This window comes from Bicyclus anynana, chromosome 1 (genome assembly GCF_947172395.1).
Source record: "Bicyclus anynana chromosome 1, ilBicAnyn1.1, whole genome shotgun sequence".
NCBI classification, from domain to species: domain Eukaryota; kingdom Metazoa; phylum Arthropoda; class Insecta; order Lepidoptera; family Nymphalidae; genus Bicyclus; species Bicyclus anynana.
This window is the reverse complement of record NC_069083.1, coordinates 15,093,224-15,106,712: the sequence shown is the minus strand read 5'-3', so window position 1 is coordinate 15,106,712 and position 13,489 is coordinate 15,093,224. Positions and strand designations below refer to the sequence as shown.

General features: G+C 36.7%; 1 protein-coding gene across 1 annotated transcript; it reads left to right on the top strand.

Moving 5' to 3' along the window:
• Window positions 1–1,054: 1,054 nt before the first annotated feature.
• LOC112044255 (alpha/beta hydrolase domain-containing protein 17B) lies at window positions 1,055–11,241 on the top strand. Its single transcript, XM_024080048.2, has 4 exons — window positions 1,055–1,859; window positions 5,591–5,723; window positions 6,181–6,298; window positions 11,125–11,241. Exons 1-3 carry the CDS (start codon window positions 1,213–1,215, stop codon window positions 6,262–6,264), a joined length of 864 nt encoding a protein of 287 aa, XP_023935816.1. The 5' UTR covers window positions 1,055–1,212; the 3' UTR covers window positions 6,265–6,298; window positions 11,125–11,241.
• The last annotated feature ends 2,248 nt before the right edge of the window (window positions 11,242–13,489 follow it).

Below are 13,489 nucleotides of genomic sequence, written 5' to 3'. Positions count from 1 at the left end.
TGTGTTGCTAAACACAAAGCTCAAGAACGGCTGAACCAAATTGTCTGATTTTTTTTGGTTTGGTTTTTACGGAGTTTTTTTTAGCGTAGGTTGGGGTAGGGATAGGGTAGGGGTAGAGTATCATTGGGTGGGAGTAGAGAAGAGTAGGGGTAGAGAAGAAGGGCACATAAGTCAAAGTGAAGGTTGACCTGGTCCGCTAGTGTTAGTTGGAAGTCTGATAAATTGTTCTAAAATCCGAAATGTTTATATTTATTTACAGTGTGAAATTGGGTTTTTGATCTAAATAAAAAGTTTTAGAACGCAGAGGTCGTAACTTGTAACGTTGTTACTTTTCTGATGATTGTAAGGCGCTATAATCGCCTTTTTTGTGTTAATTTAGCAGTTAGTTAAATTTAATAATTACCTATTAAAAATATTATAATAGTAATTCAAAAAGTAAAAACGACAAAAAGTTCGCATATTATCTTTATATTTTTATTGAGAAAAACTAAAAATAAAAAAGGCTTTGTAATTTTATATTTTTACATCAACACTTAAAACGCACCATAACGCATCCATCATTCCACTTGAGTTTATGATTGCAATGTTCGCAAGCAAGTGGAAACAATGAATGGGAAAGACTGCAGTCGTGAGTGTGATTGTTAGAAACCAAGTGGATCGCTGACTACGAATAACTGAGTAATTTATCACGTTACCATAAACGCCAATCACCAACTGATGTAATTAGACAAATGACGTCACAGTTTATGATTGGCGTTTCCGGTGACGTCATAAAAATACAATTTTATTTTTTAAAAATATTACAATTACGAGATTGTTTTCACAAATGAAAATGCGATTCGATTTTCTTCGCATCTAAACTGTATATAAGGAAAACAATCTTCTTGTTTTAAAACTGCATGCAAGTACCTTACTATTGTTTGTGGTTATGGAACCACAGACCCTTTTTTTAAATCCCGCAATCCACAGAATAGGTTGTAAAATGGTTTTGTTTTTTAACCTTCTCTTCCTTCATTTGTCGTCTGTGCTTCTCCTTATCTATGGTGCTAATTATAAAAAATGGCTGAAATGTTGTCTAACTGTCAAAATCAGTGAAATTCGTGTGAAATTTCTTTTATTTTCTCAATGACCTATAATTCGCGAGTTGTGGTGAACTGTTATGAATAAATTATGTTTCAATGATTATTTTGACGAATAACATAAAAATTCACTATGAACGGGTTAAGTTTCAGTGAACTCTGTTGCCTGTTTTGTTGTCCGCCATGCCCAGGGAAAATCGCTGCAAAGCTCGCATTCCTGCCCCCCGAGCCCACGTATACATTCACACCCGATGAGACTGGATCCAAATTTTCACTAACCCTAACGGAACGAGCAGAATGGCAATATTCGGAACGCGAAAAAGAAAGCATCGAGGGGTTCTACTCGAGAACGTCTCGAGGTAACAGAATAGCCTGCCTCTTTGTTCGTTGCAGCCCCAACGCTCGATTTACGATATTGTTCTCTCACGGAAACGCTGTAGATCTGGGACAAATGAGTAGTTTTTATTTAGGTTTAGGTACTAGGATAAATTGTAATATATTCAGCTACGACTATTCTGGCTATGGAGCGAGTGGTGGAAAACCTTCGGAGAAAAATCTTTATGCAGACATCGACGCTGCATGGCAAGCTTTACGGACACGATTCGGTATTAGCCCTGAGAACATAATACTGTATGGACAAAGTATTGGTACTGTACCCACAGTGGATCTTGCAGCGCGGTATGAAGTTGGGGCAGTGGTGCTGCATTCGCCCCTAATGTCTGGAATGCGTGTTGCATTCCCTAATACAAAGAGGACATGGTTCTTTGATGCCTTTCCAAGGTGAGTCAGATATGTAAATATACATTATGTTTATGTTTTTATTCATTATAGTGATGAATCATCTGAGTTATTCAGTTTGTCCCTATTAGTTTGTATTAATGTAGTTCTAACATTGCTGCCAACTAAAAAACATATTGCTGAGCAATGTAAATGGATTTATTTAACACAAGATATCTACCATTATTATTTTATTTTAATACAAAAAACAAAAAGCTGATTTTAATTATATTATTAGTGTGATTGGTTATTTAAACAATTATCAAGAATAGCTCTATAAACAAATAAACTCTGTCTGTTCTATTGTGTTTAAAATTGTTTCTGTAATCTACAAGTCATAGATTGATAAAGTTAACTGATGGCTATCGCTCTTAATGAATAAAGTAAAATATAAGTAGTAATTCTAAATGAATTATGCACAATAAGTAAATCAAATCTGTAAGTAATTCAATGACAAAAGAGCTATACTACATAAATTTGTGAGTACACAATGATAATTTTTGTTTAAGCACTAGTATGCCCAGCAGTAGATCTATGGGAATTATTTTATACAAATAATAAAATCACTTAACCAGATTAATTAATACACTACTAAAAGGATGTATGGGATTTAGAGTACAGTTGTTTCTTAAATTAGGAAGAAATGTAAACTTGTTCTTAATTATAAAACAAAGCTTTAAAAAAAAGTACTCAAGTGTTGTCTTTATAAAAGGTAGATAAGTAGGAGATGAAATATAGACTTTGTCCGCGTAGAATTCAGTTTTGCCCAAATCCCGCGGGAACCATGGATTTTTTCGGGATAAAAAGTAGCCAATTTGTTAGAAATGGAGAGTTCCACAGTTTTCCTGGGAGTGACCTTGGATTGTAAACTTCAGTGGGGTGCTCATATAGAAAAACTGTCTGGTAAACTCAGCTCAGCGGCATTTGCAGTGAGAAAAATAAGACAGTTCACTGATATTGATACAGCTAGGCTAGTTTATTTTGCGTACTTTCACAGCGTAATGTCTTACGGTATTTTATTGTGGGGCAAGGCTGCCGATATACAATCTATATTTGTACTTCAAAAAAGAGCAATTCGAGCAATATATCAATTAAAATCACGCGAGTCCCTTCGTCAAAAGTTTAAAGAAATAGGTATACTAACAGTAGCCTGTCAATATATATATAACAGTATAGTCTATGTAAGACAAAATATTAATTTGTACAAACGAAAAGGAGATTTAAACCCACGTCTTACTAGACACGGGCATAAGTTAGTTATTTCTGCATATCGTCTCCAAAGAGTAAAAAAATCTTTTGTAGGTTTGGGTGTACTCTTCTATAACAAGACTGTGATGGACCTGCCAATGCATAGCTTTAAGCAATGTGTTAAAAAACATTTACTTAGTCGAGGTTACTACAACATTGATGAGTTCCTTAAAGATAAAAGCGCTTGGAGGCCATTGGATCAGCTTCCACCTTCACACAGGAAATAAAACTATAAGAAATTGTAATTGTTATCAATTGTAAATTATAATACTGTATGACTTTTTCAAAAGAGCAACTGTTGAGTTTCTTGCCGGTATCTTCTCAGCAGAACCTGCCTTCCGAACCGGTGGTAGAATCTTTACAAATAGTCAACTGACGTGTCAAAAGTGCTTGTAAACTGAGCCTACTTGAAATAAATGATTTTTGATTTTGATTTTTTAATCCAGAGTAAATTCTATTTCCATTCCAAATTTCTGCCAAATAGCTTCAGTAGTAGCGGCATTAAAGAGTAACAAACATCCATACAAACTTTTGCATTTATAATATTAGTAAGTTAGGATGATGTACTGTTACTCCATATTTTCTGGTAGTTTTTTGTACTTTAAAAATTAAACAAGAATCAAAATAAAAATTAATAAAGAAGATTTACAAGTTTATAATACAGAGATTAATCTAACGGTTTCACCTGCTTAGTTTTGATTCCCATTTGAATAAGGGCTAAAATATAGCCTATAGCGCTTGAAGATAGTGTAGCTGCCAAACATTGAAAGAATTTTTCATATAGATTCAGTGGTTTCAGAGACTATTCAATGCAAACAAACAATCAATCAATCAAAGCATGCTTGACAATTAGCGTAACCCTTAATAGTCCAGGAGACTTGTGCTCAACAATGAGCTGAATATGTTAATGAATACATAACAATTATTATTATTTTTTTTATTAATCTACCTACATCTCAGTATGAACAAACATTAATATTTTGATTCATTTATAAATCCTTTGTTGTTGCATGTGTTTTATCAATAAAAACTTAAACAAAGTCATTAAATTATCATTTAGATTGGGATTAATTTAGATTTTTATCTTTAAAACATTCAACTTTTTGATGTATTAGTCACAAGGTTTCATGCTTTGCTTTATAAAATATATTAATATTAAATGAAAATTCTATTTGAGTTTAGAACTCTATTAGTCTATTGTAATTTGGAAATTTCTATCTACCTTTATAAAACTAAATTTTCCACCATTTTTCTTTTTAATTAATAGATTAATGGCCGGTTTCACTTCTGACAAGTGTCGTACAGTCATTTATTATTCTTTACAAGCCCTTGACTACAATCTCACCTGATGGTAAGTGATGATGCAATCTAAGATGGAAGCACTTCTTTGGTTTCTCCACGATTTTGTACAGGAATGCTAAATCATTTGGCAGTCTTTGTTGTTATAGTGGTAACTAGCCAGCCAAATCCTCATCCATGATTGTGCGTCCTTTTATTATAAGATGTCAATGATTGGGCCACAGTAAAATGTAAGATTTTTTTGGCTGAGACATTTTCTTTTTCATAATAGTTGTGTACATATAATTGTTACTTGTTACATTACTTAATATATAAGTACTAAATGTTTATACACAAACAATAAGCTTTCAGAAATTGTATTAATGCATGACTTCAAGGTTAAATAAATTATTGATATCACTATAGCATACATAATTGCGGATTTTGTAAACATTAATATTTTGTGATAAGATTCAGACTTTCTATCCTATATGACTTACTGTTTTAAGTACTTTAGTTTAAATAAATTGCTTGACTAGTAATGATAACTATTCAATATTTGATTTTAAGTATAGTATTTGAGTTTCTCAACTTCAATATCTCATTGGTTGAATGGTTACCCTGAGCAGCTTTAAGTTATGAGGCCCTGGATTGGGGTTTGAAGAATTGAGAGAAAGTCTCAATTGAATCCCAGAACTATAGTCTGGCAAGTTCATTGATGGCACTCCCATGATATGCAGGCGACGAGGGGAAAGACTGCGCGAGTGTGAAATCGTGCGTGCGGGGAAGTGAGGTGCATCAGTTGTCGGTTTTTCATTCATCGCTACAAGCCCCCCGGCCCGCGCGGCCTAATGGGAGTGTTACGAACAAAGTTGTCAAGCTATAGGCAGTTATTTTTACACTCCACAACTTAGAGAGCATGTTAAACCATCAGTCATTATCTCAATCATTAACCATTATTACCACTAAACATTACTCGAAACCTGCCAACATGCATAGGAGCAGCAATTATACTAACTGGATTTTTTTTCTTTAATAAGGAATTATAAGTCTTCAGAGTAAGCATTTTTAATCATTCAATGCCCCTAGATCTCTCCCTAATCAACCTGATGCCCATGATCCATTTCAGCCATATAATTTCCTGCTTATACATATTTTTTTGCTGTTTATACATTATTGAAGGTAATTGATAATATTATCTCTTGCAGCATTGATAAAATTCCCAAGGTGACCTCTCCAGTTCTGGTAATCCATGGAACTGAAGATGAGGTGATAGACTTTTCCCATGGACTCGCTATATACGAGCGATGCCCACGTGCAGTGGAACCGTTATGGGTGGAGGTAAATATACTACATATATAGCTATTTCCAGAACCAAATTGTTTTTATACTACACTAGCAGATGCCCGCACGGAACTTTGTTTGGGTAAAATTCTGATTTTACAAATCCTTAGGGAACCATGGATTGTTCCAGATTGTTCTGTATATAAGTATATCTCTAATAAAAATCTTTGATGGATTCATGATATCTTATTTTTTCTCATTTTATAAGTCTTGCAAGTATTAGAAGAGTGGTGAAGCGAATTTTCGCCAAAGTCAGGTTGTAGATGAACTGTCCTCTGCACTGTGCATACCCCTTCAATAACGACGAGACGTAATAAACTTGTGCAAGCCATAATTAACTGTTTATGTGAAAAAGTTCGTGTTATTACACTACTACCAGCCTCATATCATTGTTTGTCTCCATTGTAATGCACCAAGGGCCATGATGTTATATAATTTCATATTTTCCTTTCAGGGGGCAGGACATAATGATGTGGAGCTCTTTAATCAATATTTAGAAAGACTGAAACGTTTCGTTTCAGTGGAATTGCTCAACTGACAAAGACTGCCGGCCACTGGCCAGACCACTCAAGGTAATAAATTTTACTACATGTATTTATAGTCAAATTGAGTAGGTATTTTAAACTATGTAAACAAACAAAAACAGCTGACTCAGGGGTGCTCAACATTTTATCATTATTTACGAATATTATCATGAAATAAAACTTCCTGTGATAAACAAATATTTTTTTTAATTCTATATTCCTATATAATATATTCTGTTATTTATCAAACAGATAATGCTTCACTTATATTAAGGGTTCCGTAGGCAATAAAGAACTCTTATAGTTTTGTTTCTTTATTATGTAGAAGCAAGTATAAGGTTTCCTCGACATATTTAAATACATTAATCAAAACGGTTTTCTCGGAGGACGATAAGGGTGATTGATTCGTACGTTTCTTTTTTGGTGACGGAAACAATAGCAACGCGGAATAACTGCTCCGGCTAGTACCAGGCTCCGGTTCACTAATTTTCGTACTAAACTAAATAAAATTAATTAATTAAACTGATAAAAAACCCGACTGCATAAATGATAAAAAAACTGAAAAGAAAAAAAAGCTCAGTCCAGAAGTGTAGAAAACAATTAGAAAACAGTCGGGACCTATTATATTGAATAGAATGATTTTCGTCTACATTTTTTATTAGGTCCCGACTTTAGTTTGATCAATTTTTATATCATTTATGCCGGGTTTTTATATTTGTTTAATTAATTAATTTATTTCACACTTTTTAGTTACGATAGATGGTGAATTTCGGATTTATTGGTTACGTTTGTTACAAAGTACGATAATGCATACCTAAGTCCAACCGAAATTAAGTAAATATTCAAAAAATCTACGCAACCCTCGGTGGCCGAATCCGACTCGCACTTGTCCGATTTTTATAATCAATATATTTCTTTTAGTCTATTTTAGGTGTTTTATAACTACACTTCATAAACCTCGCACCTTATAGTCGTCCGCCTCGCGTATTATGTATAGACTTAATTAATATTAGAATTAATAAATAACGTTTTCCTAATTGTAGTTTTTTTAACATGGCCATGATATACTATTCTGAAATTCTCACAAAAATCCCTTGAATTTGATTCGCATGTTGCAATATTCACAAAAAAAAACTTCACCCCGATTCTATATCGTCTCACAGTCGTCTTGTTGGTTTTTTTTTTCTAATTTCACCTATCTAAGAACACTTGGGTTATTAAAACAAATCTAACGTTATCTGAATTACGTAAATCCGTTCAACGGTTTGGAAGATATGAGGTAATAAAGAATATTACATACATACATACAAGATACGCGCGAAAACATAACCCTTCTTGCAGTCGGGTAAAAACAGTAAACAAACAACAAATACACTATAATTAACAATAACAACGAAACGAGAACAAAACGAAATAACAAAAATTACAAGGGAAGAAAATACGCACGACAGACTGAATTTAGTTAACGAATCATTAACGAATACTGATATATAAGTAGGAGTATTAGTCATAGACAGCAAATAAAGTATGTTCTGTGCTGTGAAGTGTGAACTGTCAAATGTCAAATCTTCTTTCACTTATTAATACAAAATCAAAAAAATTATCATAGCATATGGTAATTCTGCAATAAATGAAAGGTTAAATTCACATTAAAATAAAAGAAATCATCGTTTTAATTACAACTTCTTTCTTCTTTTGATATGAAAATACGACATTTATAAAATAATTAAAGTTATAATTTAATTTTATAAATGCACATTTAATACCCATAAAACTTAATATCTTTATTTTTCATAATGGTTTGTGACTCATGTCTGCTTGGGTTCTTTTTATGTCGTTTGTATTGTTTTTGTGCAAACTATATATATTTAACATAGACGAATTAGAAATGGAAATGGATCGCACCCAAATGCAGCAACAAAATTGTCTGTCGTTTTTTGAAGGGTACGAGGTAAACTCAGTCATCGATAATGTTTAACAAAAATAAATAATAAAATATTTAACAAGAATAATATAATCTGTACACAGAATATTAAATTAATGAATCGATGTTTTGCTGTTTGTTCGTTCGTTAGAAGAATAGTATCTATTTTTCTTTTAGATATTGTTTTTATTACAAATTTATTATTTATTATAATTATGTTTTTGATGACCTCCGTGGCGCAGTGGTATGCGCGGTGGATTTACAAGAAGGAGGTCCTGGGTTGGATTCCCGACTGGGCTGAATGAGGTTTTCTTAATTGGACCAGGTCTGGCTGGTGGAAGGCTTCCGCCGTGGCTAGTTACCACCCTACCGGCAAAGACGTACCGCCGAGCGATTTAGCGTTCCGGTACGATGCCGTAACCGAAAGGGGTGTGGATTTTCATCCTCCTCCTTACAAGTTAGCCCGCTTCCATCTAAGACTACATCATCACTTACCATCAGGTGAGATTGTAGTCAAGGGCTAACTTGTAAACAATAAAAAAAAATCTTAGATTGCATCATCGCTTACCATCAGGTGAAACTGAATCGAACGTCACGTCATCTTTTAGTGAATTAGAAGTTGTTGACCATTTTTCATGCCATTGAACTACTTACTACACAAACCGGAATGATTAGGGAGTTTTTTCAGTCGACGAAAACGATTACAACAATGAAACATCGATACGATATAAGTATACACGCGTTAGATCGTTGATTGATTGACAGAGAGGTAACGTCTTGCGAGGCAGGTCCTTCTATAATTAGTCCAAGATAATTAATTAATTGTATGTGAATCCGGGCTCAAAAGGGCTAGAACCCAGAGCCGTAAAACTTATTATTAAAAATAAAATGTATGTGAATCGAAACGAAAAGTGTCGCCTAAAAGAACCTTTTTGAGGAGTGATATTGTTGTGTAAAAAGCCTAAAGTTGTGGACTATAACTTTGTATATTCTCTTTGCCGTGGTGTGCCTTATAGCCGTGATAGCCCAGTGGATATGACCTCTGCCTCTGATTCCGGAGGGCGTGGGTTCGAATCCGGTCATGCTCCTCCAACTTTTCAGTTGTGTGCATTTTAAGAAATTAAATATCATGTGTCTCAAACGGTGAAAGAAAACATCGTGAGGAATTCTGCATACAAGATAATTTTCTTAATTCTCTGTCTGTGTAAAGTCTTACAATCTACATTGGGACAGCGTGGTGGACTATTGACCTAACCCCTCTCATTCTAGAGGAGACTCAAGCTCAGCAGTGAGCCGAATATGGGTTGATAATGATATTCTCTTTAATTTTTTTGCTATAAATAGGGAATAGTTGATATATTTTGCTGTTTTAATCTAAAACTGACCAATCCAAGTGGCAACATCACCCAGATCCAACAGAAGATGAGTAAGAGTATGTCATTCTAAAAGTTGATCCTCAGATATTGTCTCTCCAGTGTCCGCTTTTGAAATCTTTGCTTTGTGTTACATTGCTGTTTGGATTCGTCGGATTTCACGGACAATAGCAAGATAAATCAATTATTCCCGATTCCGAATTTGTCCGAAAAAAAAAATCGTTGTGGCTGTGTCATGAAAACGGCCGAATTGTTGTATTTGTTGTATTGAATACGTAGTTAGTACAATATCTATACATCAGTGAAATCCCCAGCCAAACCCCAGGCAGGTGAAGTCACGGCTGGAGGACAGTTTCGGGCGCGGCCTGAGACCGCGGATATTATTTATACTTAGGTAAAATGCCCGGCCAAAGTCACGGCCGGAGGTCAAACTACAAATCCGCGGCCGAAGGCCAAACTACTCGTAAGGCTGCGCGTGTACAATAAAGCTCGTCAAATATCAATTTTGTAACAAAAAGTGTAGTACTTTCTTTCAAACTTGTGAGAGCCTTTAGATATCCTTAATCCGGCCCTATAGCAAAATTGGTATGTAGAAGACGTCTGCAAACTATAAACTACTTTCCTGTCAAATTTGTTTGTTGCATTCAAAATTAATGACTTTCATACAAACTTCCGAGAGCCTTTAAACCTCCTTAATCCGGCTCTGTCGCAAAATTAATTTGTAGAAAAACGTCTACCTATTATAAACTACCTTCTCGCCAAACTTCAATTTGTAGCATGAAAGATAATTTCTTTCAAACTTGCGAGCGCCTTTAGACCTCCTTTATCCGGCCCTGTAGCAAAATTAGTTTGTAACAGACGTCTACCAACTATAAACTACCTTAATGCAAAATTTCAAGTTTGTAGCATGAAAGATGAACAACTTTCATATAAACATGCGAGAGCTTTAAGACCTCCTTAATCCGGCCCTATTAAAAATCGGTTTGTAAAGAATATCCACTAACTATAAACTACATCCTTGCCAACTTTCAAGTTTGTAGAATAAAAAATGTAGAGCTTTCTTTCAAACTTGCGTGAGTCTTAAGACCTCTTTAATCCGGCCCTGTCGTAAAATTGGTGTGTAAAGAACGTCTACCATTTATAAACTACCTCTCTGCCAAATTTCAAGCTGGTGGCATGAAAAATTAAGGACTTTCATACAAATTTGCGGAGAGCCTTTATACCTCCTTAATCCGGCCCTGTCACAAAATTGATTTGTAAAGTATAACCACTAACTATAAACTACATTTTTGCTAAATGTTAAATTAGTAGCATGAAAGAAGGACTTTCATACAAACTTGCGAGAGAATTTAGACCTCCATAATCCGGCCCTGTCGCAAAGTTCGTTCTAAGTGGATACCTACTAACTATAAACTACGTTCCTGCCAAATTTCATGTTTGTACGTCCAGTGAGACTCGAGATTTCGCGATGAATTACCCACGCATTTATTTATTAAGATTAAGCTATAGCAATATTGTTTCACATAAATATAAAGTGGGTAAGTAAATAACAAATCATGAAATTGTTGTTTCTATAGGAGAAGAACAAAATCCCGCGTCGACACTGAGCTCCGGCACCTCTAGTTCGGCGACCGAGAGACTCCTCTAGCTAGCGGGGGCCGGGCCCAGCCGGGCCGGCCCCGAAAAAAATATAACTACTGTGGACGGCTCAGCCGCCCAACGCGACGCGGACGCGAGCGCCGTCCCCGACGCCGGCCCCGGCGCGCGCAGCCCGCGCCCCGCCGCGCACCACATCAGCATCAGCGTCACGGACGCCGACTCGCCCGGCGTGCGGCGCCGCGTGCACCTGCGCTCGCTCAGCGACGTGACGCCCGCCGCGCGCTCGCCCGCCGCCCGCGCGCGGTCGCACTCCGAGCGGCCGCGCGCCTCCGCCGCGCCCTCGCCCGCCGCCTCGCCCGCGCCCTCGCCGCGCCGCCCGCCCGCCGCGCTCGCCGCGCCCTCGCCGCGCGTCGTGCGCAGCGAGCGCTCCTCGCCCGACGCGGCGCTGCACGCGCGCCCCGACCTGGACCCGTGGCGCAAGATGAGCGAGCTGGACCTGGGCCGCGCCGGGCGGCAGGCGCGCGCGGCGCTGGACCCGTGGGTGCGCAAGCCGCAGCGGCGCGCGGCGTCGCGCGGGCGGCTGGAGCGCGCGGGCGGCGTGTGCGACGCGTGCGGCGGCGCGCCGTGCGAGTGCTGGCGCGCGTGCACGTGCTCGCCGCGCGCGTCGCCGGCGCGCCTGCAGCCGCGGGCGCCGCTGCGCGCGCACTCGCACGACGAGGGCCGGCCGCGCCGCCTGTACAAGTCGTCGTCGCAGCGCGCCATCGTGGCGCCGCGCGAGGCGGACGCGCCCGACCCGCTGCTCGAGACCACGTGCTGAGCGTCGTTACGAGTATTACTAGTGCGAATTTTTATATCCCTTTAGGTTTAAGGTTTCAAAATTACGATTGTACCATATTCGATGGATATAGAGTGTTTCGGTATGTAACGGTATGATAGTAGCATGGTTTTTATATTGTAATTATCTTTAAATGTGGGCGATTGTGCGCATATACGAAGTGTTTTATTTAACTGTAATGAGATGGTGAAATGGCAAACGGGAGAAACTAAACGAACTCAATCTATAGTCGGAGAATTAATTCCAGTCAGTAAAATGACAAGTGCAACTGTCACTGACATGTTGTTTTACTGTAAAATGACATTTCAGTGACAGTTGCACTTATTATTTTACTGACTGTAATTAATAATCGTACTATAACTATAATATTATTATTGGTCTTAAAATTTGTTATTTTAAAATCAATCTTTGTGCAAAAAATGTCAATAGCAAGTATCACCCTATTTTAACGTACCTTTCTTATAGGAAAAGGGAATCATCAAAATTAAATTCTATTATTATGGAAAACTAGCAATAGCATTTGGACGAATTCATTAATTGATTAATTTATAAATAAAAAACTATATTATATATTGTTTTTACTGCAAAGTAGGCTTTTTCATAAATACTCGTGTATCTCTTCTAGTTCGTGATGACCGCAACTCTAGTTAAATAAAACACAGTATATGAGTGTGCCGAATGTGTATCGACGGTTGCATTTTAATTGTTATGATGTATATGATAAATATTTTGATCATAATTTGTAGTTGTAAAATACTTAAAACACGTTAACATCAATGATATCTCGCTAGTTCCTACAATATCCCCGGAGTTCCCGCCAATGTTATATAGCACAGAGTTTCAGTGATCGCTATGAAGTTGATTCCTTTTTTTGTATGCTCTATATCTATTGAAAAGATGTATTGCTATATTTTATGTTGTTCTTAAATTGAAGATGACAATGGCACTGGAAAAATATTAAAAAAAAACATGGCATTAAATACTCACAAATTCATGCTTGATTATGTTGATGTTTCAATTATTTTCAGTAGTCCATAGTTTTATAGATATTCTATGTTCGGAAGATGGTTCGTTTGTGGTGTTGTGAAAAGGTGTAAACTTGTACAGACAGATGCTTGTATGTGAAACTGGAGGATCCTTTAGCATTCTTTTAATAAAAAATCTCAATTACTTTTCAAGATATCTGCAGAAAATCTAACCTTTGCAATTTTTGCGAGTAGAAGTTGATTTTTTAACAATCATAACATTTTTCATCATTTTTAATCGCTCATACCTTACCTTACTTATCTGAACAAAGTCACGACTTACCGAAGAGAGCGTTAGCGAACTGTTTGTATGTAGAATATCTATTTCTGTCTTCTGTATGTAGAATATCAATACAAAATATTTTATTGATATTTTTTATTGTAATGTAATATAGTATCTTAATTGTAAGACCTTTCACTTGCATTTATTATAAATTATATTTCATCGCTTCATTTTTCTTTTCAAGTAGTTCCTTTAACCTA

Coding starts and splice junctions, on each gene's coding strand:
- LOC112044255 (XM_024080048.2), top strand. CDS start 1,213: ATGAACGGGTTAAGTTTCAGTGAACTCTGTTGCCTGTTTTGTTGTCCG. Junction 1,860..5,590: donor TTCTTTGATGCCTTTCCAAG/GTGAGTCAGATA, acceptor TATCTCTTGCAG/CATTGATAAAATTCCCAAGG. Junction 5,724..6,180: donor TGGAACCGTTATGGGTGGAG/GTAAATATACTA, acceptor TTTTCCTTTCAG/GGGGCAGGACATAATGATGT.